A 22,017-nucleotide genomic window follows, 5' to 3' on the forward strand; every position below is an offset into this window, starting at 1 on the left:
GTGCCGATTAAACGCAATAACTGAGTAAGGTATTATAATGGTCACAAAATGCTGGAGTAACTCAGCGGGTGAGGCAGCATCTCTGGAGAGAAGGAATGGGCGATATTTCGTCGGTCATTTTATGTCTACCTTCGATTTAAACCAGCATCTGCAGTTCTTTCTTACACATTAGGTATTATAATTGTATAAGTAATAGAAATAAACATCTGCAGTTACTGGTTAATACACAAAAGGACACAAAGTACTGGAGTAATTCAGCAGGTCAGGTACGAGCCAGGGGTGGCGGGGCTGTAAGTGGCCACGGAGGCAGTGGGAACCGGGGGTGGTGTGGGCAGCAGGGGTGTTGGTGTGAACCGGGGGCAGTATGGGCAGGCGGGGTTGTAAAACACAGGGGGGAGGTGGTGCGAGCCTGAGGTGGCGTGGACATATATCTACATCCGTCTGCTATAACTGTAGTCTGTTATTATATGAGCATAGATAGGGTAGACATGCAGAACCTTTTCCCAGAGTGGATATGTCCAACACTAGAGGGCAAAGCTATTAAGTAAGAGCGGGAAAGTTTAATGGAAATGTGCAGGGCAAGTTCATTGACAAAGAGTAATTGGGGCCTGGGACGCATTGCCATGGGTGATGGTGGAGGCAGATAGACACGTGGATTTAGATGGACAAATGATTATGCAGGGAATAGAGGGATATAGCAGAGAGAGGTCACTCACAAATTGGAGGAATAGCACCGCATTATGCTTGAGTAGCTTACAACCCAATGGTGTGAGCATTGAATTTCCCAATTTTAGTTAACCTCTCATAAATCCCCCCTTTCTCACCCAACCTGGACTCCGACCTATTTACTTTTTATTCCTGATTCCAGTTCCTACAGTTTCCTGTATTTCCATTTTCTGGTTCCTAACTTTCTTGCCAGTAGAAACGGCTTACTCTATCAAAGACCTTCATCCATCTTATGTCTTTTCCATTTACTTTCCCTGCTCTAAGATCAATCTCTGCATCTCTGATATCACAATGTAACTGAAGCTCCTCATTGTTGGTACCATATATTGTAAATTACTTTAATTTTATTTGTGTCCAAGCAATATGTATGACATGGTTGGTTGTCTCTTTATATAGTGATGTTATGAACAATTATATGCTGTGGAGAAATATAACTTACATAGACAGCAAAATGATATCTAGAGGGGTAGTAAAATTATATAAAACAATCTATGGGCTCTTGTTTCCAATACATACGAACTGATCAAAATCAGTAGAATCATTGTTGAATTGATGGAGCAGTATTATTCTTTAAGCAACAGAGATTTGATTGGAATGAAATTATTTCTCTTTACCTCCAGGTGGCCATGAAGATCTTGAATAGTGGACGATTTAGCATGGGTAGTGCATCTGCAGGAATGATCAAAAAGCTTATTGGTGAGTATTAAAAAAAACGTGAATCATTGCAAACTGATTACTGATTGATGAAAAAGCATCAAACGTTGTAACAACTCTCAGAGAACTACAACACCCACAGATCTTGCAATTCTGGTTTGAGCCTGGCTGCATATACTATCTGTGTGAACTTTGCTTGTTTTCCCTGAAACCTCTAGTTTCCACCCATATCCTAAAGATTGGTTAATTAGCTGTTATAAATTATCTCTTGTGCAGGCAAATGAACCAAAGCAGAGTTGATAGGCGTGGGAAGGTCTACAGGGAAATATGATGCAGGGAAATGGGACTGATGGCATTGCTCTGCTGGGAGCTGGCATGGACCTGATGGGGGGGTGTGATCAAAATAACCTCCAAATCCAGCTTGGGTGTGATTTCTTTATTTAACGCTGACAAAAATGAATTTATTGTCCATTCTTAGATGGGGGGGCTGAGGTATAATTGCGAGGTAGGAGGATTAGACAATATCTGAGGAGGGCCTTATTTTACACAGTGGATGATTGAAGTCTGGAATGTACTACCTAAAGAGGTCAGCTGAAGACTTTCCGATTGATCCATAACATACCGTAGCCCGCGACAACCTTCCTTGCTCTCTACCACATAACCAATTTCCACATCATTTGGAAACTTACTTACATATCTATCTTACCATAACGCTATCCAAGATGGAATACAATTTTTCCATAACATAAACCAGATAACCCTTTTTTAACAATCAGCCATGTAGATTGTGAGAAGTTGAGAATCCAGTGCTTGATCATTTGTGTAGATTTCAGGCTGAGATGGTCGAGTTCAGGTCAGTAAGGGAATTGAGGATTATGAGCAATGGGCAAGAAGATGGACCTAAAGAAAGTCCTATCATCCATGATCTTACTGAATGGTGGAGCAGGATTGAGAGGCTGAATTGCTTACTCCGGTTCCTGGTGCTATTTCTTGTGGTCCTATGGCCTGTCACATCCCTGCTTCCTGCCTGTTGGTCATTCATTTATCTGTACCAAAGTGATACTATGGGCTCTAGCCTTATGGCTTAAATCTTGAGAAGCATATTCTGTAAGTCCAAATACAATCTACTCATCCCCTGTTATCCAATCTGGTTAACATTTCCTCCCCAGAAAAACTCATGAAGCGATGCTGAATCTGCTCGATTAGAATATAATTTTTTCAATGTGCATGGTGGTTGTTGAGAAGATATTTCCCCTGTGAGGGATCTAGAACTAACAACATAATAGGACGTCGCTTATTTCATATGGGAAAGAGGAGCCATTTATTTTCAGTGAGGAGAGGAAGTAGAGTTATTGAATATATTCAGTTGATTTACAGACATTTAAAGAATCAATGGCTGTGCATAGATAGTGGGGGGTGGCCAAGATGAAATCAGATTCAGATTCAGATTCAGATTCAATTTTAATTGTCATTGTCAGTGTACATTACAGAGACAACTAAATGCATTTAGCATCTCCCTTGAAGAGCGACATAGCAAATTATTTGAATAAATAATAAACCTATGTCTTCTGGGGGGGGGGGGGGGGGCAAGATGATTGGCAGTCACCCGAGGTACGCTTGTGATTTTGTAACCATAAATCAACCATATCCTCTTATTAAATGGGAGAACAGGATCCTGAGGACCCACTCCTGCTCCCGTTTAGTTTTGTTTACAAGGCTTTATGCAAATACAATCTTCAATTTTTGTTGTGAACATTTTGTGTAGAGTTGACTGCAGCATTTGCTGATACCCGCAAAACAATTTGACAGGAAGCTGAGTGAGTTTGGATTGATACAGGTGGGTCCTTTTTTTTGTTTTATCATTACTGGTTATAGGCAAAACATTGACGGAACAAGGTAAAATGTATAGGGTCAACTTGCCCACACCGGCCAGCATGTCCCATCTACCTTCCCGCATTTGGTCAATATACTTCCAAACCTGTTCTGTCCATATACCAGTCTAACTGTTTCTTAAATGTTGGGATAGTTCCTGCCTCAATTACTTCCTCTGGCAGCTAGTTCCATACATCCACCACCCTTTGTGTGAAAAGGTTACCCCTTGGATTCCTATTAAATCTTTTTGCTTTAACCTTGAACCTATGTCTTCTGGCTCGATTCCCCTACTCTGGGCAAGATACTCTGTGCGTCTACCCGATCTATTCCGCTCCTGATTTTGTACACCTCTATAAGATCACCCCTTATCCTCCTGTGCTCCATGGAATAGAGTCCCAGCTTACTCAACCTTTCACCATAGCTCACATCCTCTAGTCCTGGTAACATTCTCGTAAATCTTCCCTGTACCCTTTCCAGCTTGACAACATCTTAGGACTACCTAAGATGGCACCTACCTGCGGCAACATTTTGCCAGCGGCACAACAGAAAATCTTCAAATATAGTATTTCTGAGCTCACCTGCATTAAAGAATCTGCAGAAACCAACGATGGAAGTAGCGAGTTGCTAACGCATTTAAATGCATTAGTGCTACTGCGATCTCCCGACTGAGGGAATCCCCGATTGGAGGGGACTCTCGATCTTCTACAGGTGCACAGTAGAGAGAATACTGACTGGTTGCATTGTGGCTTGGTTTGGTAACTTGAACGTCCAGGAGCGGAAAAGATTGCAGAACGTTGTGACCACTGCCCAGTCCATCATCGGCTCTGACCTCCCCACCATTGAAGGGATTTATCGCAGTCGCAGCCTCAAAAAGGCTGCTATAATAATCAAAGACCCACACCATCCTGGCCACACACTCATCTCTCCGTTACCATTGGGAAGAAGGTACAGCTTGAAATCTGGAACATCCAGGTTCACAAACAGCTTCTTCCCCACAGCCATCAGGCTATTAAACTCGCCATCAAACAAACTCGTCATCGAACAATAACAGCCTATTGCACTTTATCTGTATATTTACCGTGTGTATATATATGGTCTATGGTATATAGACACACTGAACTTTTATCTCCTGTTCTGCATTATGTTTACATATTCTGTTGTGCTGCAGCAAGCAAGAATTTCATTGTCCTATCTGGGACACATGACAATACAACTCTCTTGACTTGACATCTTTGCTATAAAGCGGTGCCCAGAACTGAACACAATACTCTAAATGCAGCCTCACCAACGTCTTATACAACTGCAATATGACCTCTCAACTTCTATACTCAATACTCTGCCTGATGAAGGCCAATGTGCCAAAAGCCTTTCTGCACAACCGATCCACCTGCCATTCCAACTTCAAGGAACTATGCACCTGCACTCCTAGATCCCTCTGCTCTACAACACTACCCAGAGCCGAACCATTCACTGTGTAGATCCTGCCCATGTTAGATTTCCCAACATACACCTCATCGCATTAATGACGATACTTTAATCTATCTTTAATTAATGTAGAAGATAAAAATAAAGTTTACCTGGCAGTTTCCTAATATCAGTCTGATATTTCCTAATATCATCAGTCTGAAGAAGGGCCTTGACCCGAAACGTCGCCTATTCCTTCTCGCCATAGATGCTGCCTCACCCTCTGAGTTCCTCCAGCATTTTTGTCTACCTTCGTAATATCAAATGTTATTCTTATTGGCAATGTGTCTGATTGTAAACAACATTTCTTGCTTTTCACTGCTAAATTCCATGAAATAAAGAAGAATACAATGTAGGAGAGTAATTGAAAGAAAACTAACCTGGCTGTGTTTTTTGATGCAATACTCCAATTTTTTGAAATGCACTGTTTTCTGACCCATTCCCCAAATAGTAAATGATTGTTTAGTATAAAGTCAAAGGGGGCACAGACTGCAAGAATGAAATCAAGAATGTGAATCACAGGATTGATCTTTGTTCTGAGGTATTCTATAATCTCTGCTAAAGTTATTGTCGTTATTTTATTGCATTTGGAAATGGAACATGGGGAAATTATTTGTTCTGCTCATGGTGTTGCGTAAACTAATTGTAATTTTCAGCGTGTATTATGTAAATACAATAAATTTCATTTCAGATGTCTTCGGAAGCAAGCGAATTTGATAAACAAAGAGATACAACCATAGTGTTTAAACTTTTAGAGATTCATGAGACATATCTGGAAAACCTGTAACCTTGCTCACTCTGTTCCTCCATTCATCACAAGCTTTGGAATGAAGATATTTGCAGAAGTATCATTACAAGTTTCACACATTGTGGAATTGGCATCAACATTGTTTTCCAATAACTTGTGACTGAGAAACTTGATTAGTTTATTGTGTTTGTAGGGTTTAAATTAATCATTTGAATTTTTTTAGTTGGATACTGAATCATAGATTTTAAAATGACTGATTCTGCTTCTTGCATTTTAAGTGTGGGAGGAGCAATTTAAGGCACCTTAAGAAGAAGAACCAAAACGGATTCATCTTTGGCCTGTGAATTGTCTCAAACATTTACACTTAGACATTTAAATAAATGAACTAGAGGTCAGATGCCATTGAATCTGATCTCTTCCTCTGCGACTGGCCATCACTACAGAGAACACCAGTATACTGAACTGACATGCTGGCTGGAGTATAGAGCATAATTATCTCTGGATAGCCACAGCACCCAAGCAGCCAGGCTGATCCGACCCACTAAGTTGTGAAAGGCATGAATGGCAACAATAAAAGTATGAGCATCCTGAAATGACAGCAAACCAGATTGAGCACGACCCGACTTATTATCTGATCAATTTTAATCAGTTTTCATAGAAATTGCAATTTCTTTTAGGAGAAATTTGCTCTGATGGCTGTGCAAGCATATGTAATGGAGAGCATGGCTTACTTGACTGCAGGAATGATGGACCGGCCAGGAGAGCCAGACTGTTCTCTGGAAGCAGCCATGGTTAAGGTAATTAATTGAAATTCAAAAATATTCTCTTAAACTAGGTACACATGACAATAACTTGCCTTTGAATTGAATTGGAGTATTGTGCTCAGTTTTGGTCACCCAGCTATAGGAAAATGCAGTTAAGATGCAAATAATGATTAGAAGATTTACGAGCTATAGGGAGAGGTTGGGCAGCTTAGGACTTTTTTTCCTTGGATCTCAGGCGGCTGAGGGTGATCTTATTAAATGCACAAATCTTGCAGAGAATAGGGATGAATGCACATGATCTTTTTCCCAGGTTAGAGGTATCAAGAGGTTTATGGTGAGAGGTGCAAGATTAAACAAACCTCAAGGGGAAATTTTCCAAACAGTGGGTATATGAGATTCCAGAGGAAGTAGTTGAGGCAGGTACAATAACCACATTTAAAAGACAGATGTGGATAGATTCATGGATAGGAACATTTAGAGAGATATGGGCTAAACAGGGGCAAATAGCACTAGTCTTGATGGACCATCCTTGTCAACAAAGACGAGTTGGGCAGAAGGGCTTTTTTTGTGCAGTATGTTTCTATGACTCCAAGTATGGCCAAAACTAATTTACTTCTGACCAGTGAATTGTCTCAGACTTATGCAGCTTGACATTGAAACAAGGATGTCATAAAGCAGCTGGAGGGCACCCAGTGACCACATCAGGGAGGTGTCAAGGAGGCCTCCCTCCATTGTACTGGAAAACGTGGTCACCAGGATGCACTATGAACCATCTCTTGCATTACTGTGGATGTTTCAAATTGTGTTTTTGCAGTAATGTATTGTTTTGCACATCCCTTTTCTTCTTACTAACGTATAATTTATAGATCTCTTTTATTTATAATTGATGGTCTGAGTGTTGTTTAAGTGTACGTGTCTATGATGTTGCTGCAAACAAGTCTTTCATTGTACCTGTACCTCACCATACTTGTACATCCACAATAAATACGACTTGACTTGAACTGCTCGTAAGGTCAAAAAATAAACTACATGATTGGATTAATATCTGCGGATTTAATTATAATGTTCCTTGCCAATCTTGAAGCAACTGTTTGGAATTAAGAAATATTACTTTCCCATGATTTTCCTGTTGAGGCAAAGGTCATAATAGGTGACATATCAAAACTATTGCTATTAAGAATGGTACTGAATTGAATGCTTGCTCTTCAGGTAAAGTTTTCCTTACTTACTTCTTCCTGTAAAATTGCATACAGTACGATGCCAAAGCATTCATATCTTCATTAAATATAAAAATATATTTACAAAGAGCCATCATTGTAACATTGTTTAATTGTTAAACAATTGGAAGTGCTAGTAAATTGCAATCTTGATTTAACACTTTAAAATAATGCATCTAATTTTCTTCTGTTGATGATTTAACATGACTGAATAATGGCATCTTCTCAGATGGCACCCAACCCAGGCGACTCTTTATGTGCTAGTCACAGAAATGGACCTGCAATCACACATTAGTCACTCAGCACTTTTAAATCTCCACTCGTACTGAACACTGAATGACTCAATTGTAATCGTGTGTTGTCTTTACACTGACTGGTTAGCTCGCAACAAAAGCTTTTTACTGTATCTCGGTCCACGTGACAATAAACTAAACTTAACTATGCAGAGTGGCATCCAAATAAGTTCTAACTGAATATGTCTTTGGACCAGATTTTCAGCTCAGAGGGAGCATGGACATGCATAAGTGAAGCACTGCAGATTCTAGGGGGCCTAGGCTATATAAAAGATTATCCTTATGAACGATACCTTAGGGATAGCAGAATTCTTCAGATATTTGAGGTAAGATACATTTGTTTCATTTGTTTGGATGCTAAATGTAATCATAACAATTAAGCATGTTGTAAAATGGTAAGTAATTCTTTGGATAGAATCTTTGTATGTAATAGAATACTTTTATAGTCACGGGAGAAATTTACAATACATCATTAACTATGATAAATATTTACGTGCCTAATTTTAATAACCCACAATTTTTTAAGAAAATAATAGATTTAATCGCAGAGCATAATTATCAAAATATAATAATGGGGGGAGATTTTAACTGTGTTATAGACCCATACTTAGATAAATCAATAAAGGTAGGGAAGCGTCTTGTTAAAACTAAGACCTGTGAATTTGTAAATACTTATATAAAAAATAACAACATAGCTGATGTTTGGAGAACAGCAAATCCAAGTGGTAGGGAATATTCATTTTACTCATCAGTTCATAAAACTTATTCACGAATTGACTATTTCTTATTGGACACAAAATTAATCCCGTATACGAATAAACCATCATATCATAATAGTATTATTTCTGATCATTCACCATCGATTTTTATACTTAAAATTGAGGGAATGCCGGGTATAAAACCTTTTTGGAGATTCAATGCACACATATTAAATAACCCGCAGGGCTATGAGTATATAAAAGAACAAACACATTTTTTTTTCGAAATAAATGTCATGTCGGGTATTTCTGCACCGCTATTATGGGGTAAGTTTTCAAAATAAGGAAAATAAAAGAGAACTTCAGCGGATAGAACTGGAAATAAAATTACTAGAACTGGACAATGCATCTGACCCAACCATAGATAAACATAATAAGATAACTTTATTGAAATATAAAATCAATAGAATACTATCGGCAAGAGTAATAAGATTATTCCAAATTACAAAACAAGCACACTTCGAATTTGGGGATAAGCCACATAAATTACTTGCGAGGCAACTGAAGCAACAAGAAAAGGAAAAACTATCACTAAAATTAAATCGGATAAGGGTGAGTTTCTAACACTGCCAAAGGATATTAATAAGAGGTTTGCCCAATTTTATCATAATTTATATACACCTAAAATAAATACAGATGTTAGTAAAATTACACATTTTTTAGATAATTGCAATCTCCCAAAATTGGATAGTTTAGAACAAGAGCAATTAGGAGCACGGATTACTAGTGAAGAAATAAAACAAATAATAAACTCACTGAAAAATGGGAAGACCCCAGGACCAGATGGTTTTAGTAATGAATTTTATAAAAGATTTCAGAAGTCAAATGTACCAAGATTATTCAATTTATACATGCAGGCTTTTACCGAAAATAAACTAGCAGAAACCCTAGCAGAAGCAACAATAACGCTTATACCAAAAAAAGATAAAGATTTAGATGAACCGGGTTCTTATAGAGCGATTTCACTTCTAAATACGGATCAGAAAATTTTAGCAAAGATTCTAGCTAGAAGACTAAATAATTATATTAACAATTTAATAAATACGGATGAAACGGGATTTATACCCAAAAGACAATCATTTAATAATTTGTGAAGGCTTTTCAATATAATGTACTCTCACAATGAGGACAATGAAGATATTTCAGTTGTTACGCTGGATGCAGAGAAGGCATTTGATCAGGTAGAATGGCAGTATTTATACAAGGTACACAAAAAATTTAATACGGGAGAGAATTTTATTAGATGGGTTAAACTACTTTACGATAGACCTACGGCAAGAATATTAACTAACAATATGCTATCTCCAACATTTTACTTATCAAGGGGTAATAGGCAAGGTTGTGCCTTATCACCATTGCTATTTGCCCTTATGATAGAACCGCTGGCCGACAGGATTAGAAATCACCCGAATATTCACGGATATAACACCAAGGACTCAAAGAATAAAATTTCATTATACGCTGATGATATCCTTTTATATATTACTAATACACAAACGAGTATACCCACATTATTAACACTAATTGAGGAATTCGGCTATTTTTCAGGATATAGAATAAATTGGAATAAAAGCTAAATAATGTCTTTAAAACCACAGGATTCGAGACACTTACTAAAATTCCCCTTCAAAATTGCAACAGAAAAATTCAAGTATCTGGGTATTCAAATTACGAGAAGACACAAATCATTATTTAGTGCCAATTTTATACCACTATCAAATAAACTGAATGATATGATTACATTTTGGAAAACGCTCCAGCTCTCATTGATAGGTAGAATTAACGCTATAAAAATGACTTTCTTACCACAATTAATATATCTGTTTCAAGCGATCCCAATATATATTCCAAAATACTTTTTCAAAAAACTAGATTCTACTATCACTCATTTTATATGGGATTACAGAGCACACAGAATTCAACAAAAGCATTTGTGTAAACCTAAAGAAGTTGGGGGTTTATCATTACCTAACTTTATGTATTACTACTGGGCAATGTATATTAAGAACATAATGTACTGGTTGGATAGTTCCACTCAGCAGTTAGAGTGGATAAGACTGGAGAAAGAGGAGTGCTATCCGCACGATATAGGAACGATCTTGCTCTCACCGATAAAATTGAATAGTATAATATATAAGAAGAACCCAATTATTCACAATACAATAAAAATTTGGAAACAAATAAAAGTATCCTTGAAATTAAATAATCTATCAGTACTAACCCCACTATTGAACAACCCCGCATTCAAACCATCTCTCATCGACAAAACATATCAACAATGGGATAGACTGGGGATTAGGAAAGTAGGGGATATGTATGAATTGGGCAAACTGTTATAATTTTAACATTTAAAATTAAAATTTAAACTGAAGGATAATCAATATTTTAAATATATACAGATATGTGACTTTATGAAGAAATATATACATAGATTTCAAACTATTTTAGACCCTTTAGAAGAAGCAATGAATATTAAGGCTGATTCACAAAAACTAATATCATACTTTTATAATAATATATTAAATAGAGAATTACCCTCAACAGAAGCACTAAGAGAAGATTGGGAACATGAGCTAATGATAAAGATCTCGAAGGATAGATGGGAGAAGTATCTGTTGAACACACATCATTGTTCTATTAATGCAACATAATTTAAATTCAATTCAAATTATTACATAGACTATATTATTCAAAAACGAGGTTGAATAAATTTTATCTAAACGTCTCTCCCAGATGCGATAAATGTTTGTTTCAAAACGCTAATATAACACATTCATTTGTAGGATGTACAAAGTTGAATAAATTTTGGAGCGATATATTTGATATATTTACAAAGCTTTTCAAGTCCACAATAGAACCCAAAACGGAATGGATTATATTTGGATTAATAGTAGAAGATATCAATTTAAATAAAGACCAAAACATTTTTTTTAATTATGGGTTAATAATTGGAAAGAAATTGGAATCATGTGATGCAGCGGTACCGTAAAGATTGCTGATTTCAGTCCATGCCGTGGATAGATCTACATCTCCGAATAAAGACTTGAAAATTTCTCTTTTAAGGGGCCTTCTCTCCTATTTCTACTTTCCACTTTTTCTTTTTTTTTTATATACACACTTCACGTTTTTTTATTCTCTACCATCTATTTTTCCTCTTTTTCCCCTTTCTATTGTTTTCTTTTTCTTGTCTTGCTTACTTCCTTCTCAAAACATAAAACTAGAGGTTGTACATGGAATGGATTACGGTATGACATAGTTGGCACCTAAAATTGGGTTCCACTGTACTGTTTTGTACTGTATTAACTTCTAATAAAATTTAAAAACATTTTTTTTTTTAAATAGAATACTTTTGTGGATTTTGTCACCTATATAATGAACGGAATTAGTTTGTGAGTCTTAAGTTGGAAAAGATACATTTGTTTTTAATATGTAACTGTTACTTCACTTAACCTGCAAATCTGACTCTCACAAATTACATTTTATGGCACTTTATAAGACTTGACAGGTACGTAAATAGGAAAGGTTTTGAGGGATATGGGGCAGACATTTGCAAATGGGACTAGATTGGATGGAGCATCTTTGTTGGCGTGTATGAGTTGGGCCAATGGACCTTTTTCTGTGCTGTATGACTATATGCAATCGATATGTTTCTAAGTAATGTATGTAACAAAATTGTAAATGCCTGACAAACTGGACCGATCTTCTACAGCTCAAAAATACAGTGTATTTATGCTCTTTGAATAGAACTTGCAGTCTATGGTATATTTGAATTACTTTATTTCATCAACATCTGCAGCAAAGGAACATAATGCCTTCCCTTATTCATTAAACAATTTGCAGTCCAATGCTGTGATCCAATACAATTTAACCTGTGATAAAATATTTCTGATATTAATATTATGAGCAAGCTTCATAAATATTCAGACTTTGTGATTTTTCTTTAACCAATGGGGCTTATTGTTTTAAATACACACAGACTCTCAATTTGGAAAAAAAAAGCCTTGTGGAGGCATCATAAATCTCTGTGTATGCTGAATATTCACATATATAATGATGAATGCAAGACGCACCCAGTTCAGTGGTATAGCTGTTGTGTTTGGCAACAGTATACTGATTGTGGTCATGAAAACCAACAAATTGTGAAATGTGGCTGTTCTGCACAAGAAAACTAGTGCTTGTTCTTGCTGGATTAACATATTTAACCAAATAACCACAATTAAAGTATTTATTTTAAAGCTGGCAGCTTCCATTTTCCGACAGATAAAATTATATTTCATGTATTGCAGGGCACTAATGAAATTCTACGGATGTATGTGGGCTTGACTGGATTACAGCATGCAGGAAAAATACTCACTGGAAAAATTAAGTAAGTTGGCGAAAACATGTTTTTTCGCTCTGTTCTAAAGGTTTTTCTTCTAAAGCACATCCTAAATATTAGCACCCTCCCCATCCTCAACCACTGTTTAGTTGAGACAAATCTGACAATCTATCAGTGGTATCTTTGACTATATCCTCAACTCACCCTTCTTTGCTATGAGAGTACTGTGCCGTTGTCACTGGTTTTAATTCTCATTTTTCTTCTATGATATTCTGTAACTTAACCTAGTTGAATGTATTTGAAGTCAGGTTGCAGAACTGATGCAAAGCTAAAATTTGAGCAAATTTAAATATCTCAATTATTCGTGGGAGGAAAATAAAGTCTTGCTTCAGAATTTGATAAATCTGGTATAACTGAGTTGAAATTCAATGTGTTCTGCATTGTTACAATTGTGTCTTTTTGATGGTTCCTCAGGCCACTACGGGCACTTCTAAATACACACTTTTTCTATTTGCTTCCAGAGAGATGAAGAAAGGAAATATTGGAGTTGTGTTGGAGATTTTAGGAAAAAAATTGGGAGGATCCCTTACAAAAGTGGATTATGGGCTCACGGGCAAAAATGGTGTTGTGCATCCCAGTTTAGAGGTAGTTATTGATATGTCAAAGTTTCTGAATGCAAATGTATCTGTCAAGTGTTGTTTCTTTGGGGTGTAACATAATAACCAGCTAATAATTATCATACAGAGCAGACCATCAAGCAAATTACATAATTGAACACTTAAATTCTTGGGAAACACAAAATATATGCTTCTGTAAAAGAAAATGTCATGGGCAAACAATCATGTCAACAGTTTTGCGAATCAAAATCAGTAGATTTCTACTGAGGATGTAAATTAATGGTTTATTATTTTTTTTAGCGGCAAATATTCATGACAATGTGTGGATTTGAAACATAGTTTAACCTAATCATTAACCAATTAATGTTGAGTTAAGTGTCATCTAAAATTGAATTTAGACATATTAGCACGTTACCAAATGCCCCCTAAAAAAATTCCAATTTAGCCCCATGAGCTTTAAATTTGTTAACAAATCTAGTCTATGTTACCACACGTCTTTTTTAGAAAGCATATGTAATGTCAATTGCACTAGCTTCAACTATCCTTATTATTTCATGAAAGGATCCCATCATGTTAGTTTAACATGATTTGCCTTTAAATTCCAAATGACTGAAGGATGATTTAATACACCAAAATTATAAATGTGAACACGAGCAACTATTTGAATTTGTTTCCTTTAGGCCAGTGCCAAGAAAATGGAGGAGAATGTGCACTTTTTTGGCAGCATAGTAGAAAACGTATTGTACAGATATGGCAAGGTAATCAATCAATATTTATTTTCTTATTAAATGTGGTCATGTCAAGAAAATGTTTACTTGTTCTGTAAATTGCGTAAAAATGTTCAACTGAAAGTTGGATTTTGATACCTTTATCACAAAACTATCATCTATGGAAAATGAATATCTAAAATCTGTGAGTATAAATTGCAAAATGCAGTAGCAGATCTTTTGGTAAATACAGGCATTTGTGCACCAGTTGCCAGCATTCTTTCCACACTCTGCCATCACTTCCAGGTAGCTCACTGTACAAAAGACAAGTTATAAACTTGCTGGTAGGCGTGCTCTGACATTGTATTACGTTCTTTTAAGATTGTAATGTTAAATAATAAAATTAAATAAGTGTAAAGCACATTAAAAAAATTATTATGTAAACAGTTAAGTATGTATCCAGTTCTTAGTTACCAAAAATAATTTAGATATTTTTAAAGAAAATAATTATTTATCTTGATTAAGTAAATCTCTAAAGTTTAGTTAAGAGATACAGCACGCAAACAGATCCTTCAGCCCACAGAGTCCGCACCGACCAGCGATCCCCGTACACTAACACTATCCTACACACATTAGGGACAATTTTACATTTATACCAAGCCAAATAACCAACAAACCTGTACGTCTTTGGGGTGTGAGAGAAAACCGAAGATCTCGGAGAAAATCCACGCAGATCATGGGGACAACGTACAAACTCCGTACAAGACTGCATCCTTAGTCAGGATTCAACCTGGGTATCTTGCGCTGTAAGGCAGTAACTCAACCGCTACGCCACCGTGCCGCCCACTTGTTAAACATGAGTTTCATTCTGCCTCGGTGCATTTCAGTTGAGAGTAATTATAGGAGTTCATTATTTGTTCACTTTACTGTCTGTTTTTAGTACAGAACCTGATAAGGGATCATCAAGAGCAGGGAAATTAAATGAGAAACCCTTTCTAATACAGACATCATTTTAGACGGCCAACATTTTAGATATTGAGGAAAGCATTTGCTCCAGGAAAGTGCCATCTATTGGTTACAACCTGTAAAACAGATTTATTTTGAGAAGTCCAAGTTCCACTGCATCTTTTTTAACATTTAAATCTGAACATGAGGATTCATAATTAAAAGCGTGATTGCAATGAAAAAATGGAACGAGGACCAGTAAATAGGGGACACAGAAATGAAAAACTTTAAGGTGTATGTGTTATTTTGTTGTTTTTGTTGATATGCAAAAAAATCGCATTTTTATATTTTTTTAAAATACTAATTTCAGAGAGTGAATGTGCACTTGCCTGCTAGGAATTAACTTGCAAACAATAAATGTGCCATTTTGCCAAGCAGGACTGTTATTCTATGGTGGACAAAAAACAAAATAATGCGCTATGGTAGCTTCTTGACACAGACATTTATCACAGATGGGTGAGACATTGGGGAAGAGTTTATTTATTTTAGTTTTTGAATAATATGGTCTATGTAATCTTTTGAATTGGATGAGAGTATGTCGTACGTTGATCGAACATTTATGCACCTGTAGTAAGTAATTATCCCAGCTCTCTTTTGAAATTTTTATAGCTAATTCTTGTTCCCAGTCTCTTCTAATTCCATCAGTTATGGGTATTTCTATGTTTAAGAGGATGTTATATAAGTACGATATTAGATTAGCTGATTCCGCCTTTGTCTTCATTGCTTCATCCAGTAAGTCGGTAGGCATATTATGATAGTCTTTTGTATATTTTTTCAGATAATCATGAATTTGAAGATATTTAAATATCTGTAAGAGAATTAAAATCACAAAATTACTATGTGGCCGACTGGGACTACTACCATTACCTGGCTGATGTTCCAAGATAAATATAAAGAGGGAATTAACATTAATTACCATAGAACATATGGTGACAGAGTAATATTGAATGGTCCTCCTGCAGGAATTTGAGCACATGATGTAGGCTGACCATTCAACATAGAACTAAAGAATCGCTGCACTGTTAGAGGTGCTCCACCCTGGATGACATGTTAAACTGAGGCCCATTTGTTCCTGTATTATTTCAAAGAACACCAGTTAACCCAGTGTCACAGTCGATGTTTACCCTTCCATCAACATCACTAAAACAGGTTGACTCAAACATTTTAGCTCTTGGTTTCATTTAGCTTTTCTACTGTTTTGTGCTCAAAACAAAAAAAAAACTGATCTCAAGGTAGATCAAAAGGACACAAAAGCTTTGCCCATGTGGAAATAGAAATAAATCTAACACCAATTGATCTGGGTGTGTTCATTGCCTCATATACACAGGGCTAGATTATGCAGCTCTTATACTCTGGGACTGGAATTTCATCAATTGTTAAAGATTTAAAATAGCTTGACTTGATTCTTTTTGAGAAAATCAATATTCCTGGAGACCTGCTGTGAATTGTACCTTTTAAAATGACTTTATCTTCATTTCACTAGAGCGATGTAAAATTTATGGTTTTGGGTTGTAACATTACATTTTGGTATTTGACATTCACACGAATAGAAGATTCAATCCTTTATGACCATTTTAAATCATAAAATTCTTCATCAACATCCATCAACCCAACAATATTCCATCTAAAATGTTGAGAATGGTGCCTAATCCAACCACTGGTAACAGGATTTCATTTGTCATGTTTGCCTTGCTTTATAAAGCTTGTCATTAATCTGGGTGGCCAAATATCAGACTCTGTCATTGGAGGGATTTATTTGATCTATGGTCACAGGTACTCGATAATTTTCAATACCACCCTCAGATTACCCTGTAATCCATTTTCTCATGAGAACAGTTCTCACTTTTCATTTGTGTCGTCTTTCGCAAGGCAATATCCAATGTGTGTAATGATTATATTATTGGACGAACATGCAGAAATTTGCAATACTATTCCACTGTTTCAAATCCCTAGCCATGGCAGTTTAGGAATTTAATTAGGAAAGGAAATTAATAATGGTAACCCTGAAACTACAAGATTATCAATAAAAACCTAGGTGGTTTATTAACATAAAGAAGAAATTCAGCTGTCGTTGCCCTGCCTATGTGGCTGCAGTCCACCTGTGTAGTTTATTCTTAACTGTATCCTTAGTTATAATAATGATCTGTACTGTTCCTTATTTATTTCCTCAGCATCTTTGCTATAGTGTAGAGCTTCAAACTGATCAGTCCAGACTAAAGTGATTTCATGAAGATATTACATGAATTCACCACTTAATTGTACTTTTGATAATGTTTTAAACAACAAATTCATAAAATTTAGCTTCCTGTTAGTTTTAAGAAATATACGCGTGATGAGCTGAAGTGCTGAAAGTAATGTCTTGTGAATATATCTGACTGACACTTGGCTTTGACTTTAGCTTGCTGGTCACTGATTTTCCGCTCAGCCACTCTGCTACACTCCCATTCTGTGCCATTTTTGATTGAAATACATCAACAGCCCATCTTCAACATTGGCTTGTGTAGGAAGGGACTGCAAATGCTGGCTTACACTGAAGATAGACACAAAATGTTGGACTAACTCAGCGGGACAGGCAGCTCCTCTGATTGGACTAACTCAGCGGGACAGGCGCCAGCTCTCGGACACCTCCTTCTACTTATCCTTGGACCATGGCCCCCTAGATGGGCATCAGGCCATAATCTCAGACCATTTCTGATTTTATCACTTCTGATTGTCTACTCTCCACAGCCTCCAACATTATCGTTACCCAGCCCCGCAAGGCCCTGTTTTGTCTTCTCCACAAAATCCATAAACAGAACTATGCAAGGAATGGAGTGATATGGATCATGTAGAAGCTGAGGAGATTAACTTGGCATCATATTTCGCACAGATGTGAACTGATGGGTCAATTTCTTTACTGTACTGTTCTAACTGTTCTGTGGGCTGTGACTGAGATGGAGAAAGGTCCATGCGGGACGGTGATTCCCAATGCACATTACTTACTTGTAATGTAGGACTGTTTTCCTTTCTGCCTCTATTTACAGACAACGGGTACCCATGGACTTTTTTGTTAACCAACTACAGTAACTATGCACATATACACATAGCCCTGTGTTTCTGGATTTAGTTTAGAATTGTACCACCTTGTTTATTTTGCCTTTCCTTAATTTGCCCAAGAAATACTATTCTGCATGAGTGTTACTGGACAAGATCAAGAGGAGTATCCTAATCTAATATCATTGTAAGTCAGAGAGTTGGGTTAGTTTAAGTATAAATGACAATGAAGGTGAGGATTTCAAAATAATGATTTGATTAAATGCGAATTAACTAAGAGAGCGAATAGTCATGAAATATAAGTATTACAGGTACACAACCTTTTATCCGAAAGCCTTGGGACCAGACACTTCTCGGATTTCGGAATTTTTCGGATTTCGGAATGGAAGATTTTTAGCGTAGATTAGGTAGGTAGCGCGGGCGGCTTGAAAAGTCTGGAGCGGCTGCCTCCTCCCCGGAGACCGGGGAATCATTGTAAATCATTGCTTAAATGTTAGTCAGTTAGTTTGGAGGAATTTTATGTGGGGGGGGGGGGGGGGGGGGGGGGGGGGGGGGTGAAGGGGGAAACTTTAATTCTTAGTCGGCGGCCACAGCGCTGGGATACCAATGCCTCACCGGGTCGCCGTGTGGTAAGCTCCGGAGTGCTGTGGCAGCGTCCGGCCGCGGGCCGCGCTGAATTTGGAGCGCCGCGCAGCCAGGGGTAAAGTTGCCGGGGTCGGAGCTACAACCGGCGCCGGACGCCCGCAGCCCCAGCTCCGCGATGTTGGGAGTCGGCGGCCACAGCGCTCCAGAGCTTACTGAACGGCGCCCCGGTAAGGCATTGCCCGCTCCCCGCCTCTCCGACCAGGTAGGGGACTAAGAATTAAAGTTTCCCCCTTCACCTCCCGCCCCCTCCCCCCCCCCCCCCCCCCCTTCACATAAAAGCCCTCCAAACTAACTGACTAACATTTAAGCAATGATTGACAGATGTTTAAGTGTCTCCCCGGTCTCCGGGGAGGAGACAGCCGCTACAGTAGTACAGACCTGGGTTGACCGTGGGTTGTTTCGGGTCAAGTTTGGCGCCAAACGCGAACTTTGGTGTGCAGACGACATCCTAGAAAAAATGTCCGTTTTTCCGCGCTTTTCGTTTTCCGGAATTTCGGATAAAAGGTTGTGCACCTGTAATAGTTACTTGTGGTCAATATAGGAGGAATTTCACCCACCTAAATCTTTATATATTTGATCTAATAATGTTAACTTTTGTTTTGCATAAGTCTGTCATAGAATAATGTGTACCTCTCTCTACAGACTATAGTAGAAGAACAACTGGTGGTGAAGAAAGTGGCCGATATTCTTATTAATCTTTATGCCATGACAGCAGTTATTTCGCGAGCTAGTCGCTCTATCAGCATTGGGCTTCGCAATCATGATCATGAGGTAGGTTCATACTACCTAGGCTATTAATATTACTCCCATCAAATTTGCAGCAAATCTAAATCTAATTTATGCTACTCCACCCAAGTTTTGAAACCAAAATATTGCTTTTATTAATGGTATTAAATATTTAACCCAATGACATAGAAGTTTAACTTGACAATTATGTTTTAAAGAAAATAACAGAGGCAATAAATTGTAGGTGCTGCTGCAAGAAGTTATTCTTTTGCCCAGTAGTTTATAGACAAACCAATGATAAAGTCGAACCGAACCAATAGTCATCAATGATTTAAGTCACTTTGTCTCCTGTGTGTATGGTGAAACAAATATGATTATTACATAGAACAAAAAACAAAAGGCTGGGTGACCTCGGCACATCAGGCAGCAGCCATGGAGGGAATGGGCTTTCCCATCATAGATGCTGTCTGACCCACTGAGTTCTACCAGCATTTTGACCTTTGCTCAGGACCAGCTCCTGCAATTTATTATTGATCCATGATTATTTCATGGGAGTTTTTGTTCTATGGTTTATTTTTGAAGGTGCTTATCTCAGAATGTATATACAATGCAATCAGAAAGTATTCAGACCCCTTCACTTTTTCCACATTTTGTTATGTTCCAGCCTTATTTTAAAATGCATTAAATTCTTTTTTTTTATCATCAATCATCACACAATACCGCAGAATGAAGGAACGATAACAGGTGTTTTGAAATTTTTGCAAAGTAATTAAAAATAAATAACTGAAATCACATTTACATAAGTATTCAGACCCTTTGCTATGACATTCAAAATTGATTTTAGGTGCATCCTGTTTCCATTGATTATCCTTGAGATGTTTCTACAACCTGATTGGAGTCCACCAGTGGTAAATTAAATTGATTGTACATGATTTGGAAAGGCACACATCCGTCTATATAAGGTTCCACAGTTGACAGTGTATGTCAGAGCAAAAACCAAGCCATGAAGTCGAAGGACCTCCGAGACAGGATTGTGTCGAGACACAGATCTGGGGAAGTGTATAAAATAACTTCTGCAGCATTGCAGGTCCCAAAGAGCACAGTATTTTCTTAATTGGAAAAACTTTGGAACCACCAGAGCTCTTCATTTGGCCACCCAGTCAAACTGAGCAATCGGGGGAAGGGCCTTGGTCAGGGAGGTGACCAAGAACTTGATGGTCACTCTGACAGAGCTCCAGAGTTCCTTTGTGGAGATGGGAGAACCTTCCAGAAGGACAACTATATCTGCAACACTCCACCAATCAGGCCTTTATGGTAGAGTAACCAGACGGAAGCCACTCCTCAGTAAACGGCACATGACAGCTCTCTTGGAGTTTGCCAAAAGGCTCTCGGACCATGAGAAACAAGATTCTCTGGTCTGACGAAATCAAGATTGGACTCTTTGGTCTGAATGCCAAGTGTCATGTCTGGAAGAAACCAAACACCGCTCATCACCTGGCCAATATCATACCTATGGTGAAGCATGGTGGTAGCAGCATCATGCTATGGGGATGTTTTTCAGCGGCAGGAACTGGGAGACTAGTCAGGATCGAGGGAAAGACGAACGGAGCAAAGTACAGAGAGATCCTTGATGAAAACCTGCTCCAGAGCGTTCTGGACCTCAGACTGTGGCGGAGGTTCACCTTCCAACAGGACAATGACCCTAAGCACACAGCCACAACGCAGGAGTGGCTTTAAGACAAGTCTGTGAATGTCTTTGAATGGCTCAGCCAGAGCCCGGACTTGAACCTGATCGCACATCTCTGGAGTGACCTGAAAATAGCTGTGCATTGGCGCTCCCCATCCAACCTGACAGAGCTTGAGAGGATCTGCAGAGAAGAATGGGAGTAATTACCCAAATACAGGTGTGCCAAGCTTGTAACGTCATACCCCACAAGACGTGAGGCTGTAATCACTGCCAAAGATGCCACAACAAAGTACTGATAAAGGGTCTGAATACCCATCCAAACATTTCTAAACAGAGCTTGAGAGGATCTGTAGATTGAGAGTATGTTAGACCTATGGGAGCATCTGCCCTAATTACCCGATTTGGGCGCTGTTTACAGGTGTTAAAACGCGATTTTTACTAGGCTGTCCAATCGAAAATGTTCGCCTAGTAAATCATTAACCCGCTGAAAGAAGACGTGAGGTATTATTAGTTTTTATGGCCTTGTATAATCAGTTTAAAATTACTGCTAAAAAGATGCCACAAACAAAGTACTGATAAATGGGTCTGAATACTGTATATAAAGTTTTCTATAGCGATAGTTCATTTTGGGCTCTTATTTCTTTTTTGATGACTTTGCAAACATTTCTAAAACACCAGGAACCCACTAGAAAGCCGATTTTTGACTTTATTTACAGGGTAATTGATGTAAAAGATTTAAAAATCATGTTTTATTGTGAATTATTTGTGATGATATTTGGAAAT

The 22,017-nt window shown here is 37.8% G+C and overlaps 1 protein-coding gene across 1 annotated transcript in view; it reads left to right on the top strand.

Annotated features, from left to right (window-relative positions):
• acad9 (acyl-CoA dehydrogenase family, member 9) overlaps positions 1-22,017 on the top strand; it is a 57,483-nt gene that overhangs the window by 26,153 nt on the left and 9,313 nt on the right. The window contains 9 exon segments of the mRNA XM_055648200.1: positions 1,347-1,422; positions 3,146-3,174; positions 3,176-3,217; positions 6,142-6,261; positions 7,936-8,064; positions 12,783-12,862; positions 13,336-13,459; positions 14,112-14,189; positions 19,464-19,592. Of these exon segments, the coding sequence (XP_055504175.1) occupies positions 1,347-1,422; positions 3,146-3,174; positions 3,176-3,217; positions 6,142-6,261; positions 7,936-8,064; positions 12,783-12,862; positions 13,336-13,459; positions 14,112-14,189; positions 19,464-19,592 (807 nt within the window).

Source organism: Leucoraja erinacea, chromosome 16, assembly GCF_028641065.1.
Source record: "Leucoraja erinacea ecotype New England chromosome 16, Leri_hhj_1, whole genome shotgun sequence".
Classification (NCBI taxonomy): Eukaryota; Metazoa; Chordata; class Chondrichthyes; order Rajiformes; family Rajidae; genus Leucoraja; species Leucoraja erinaceus.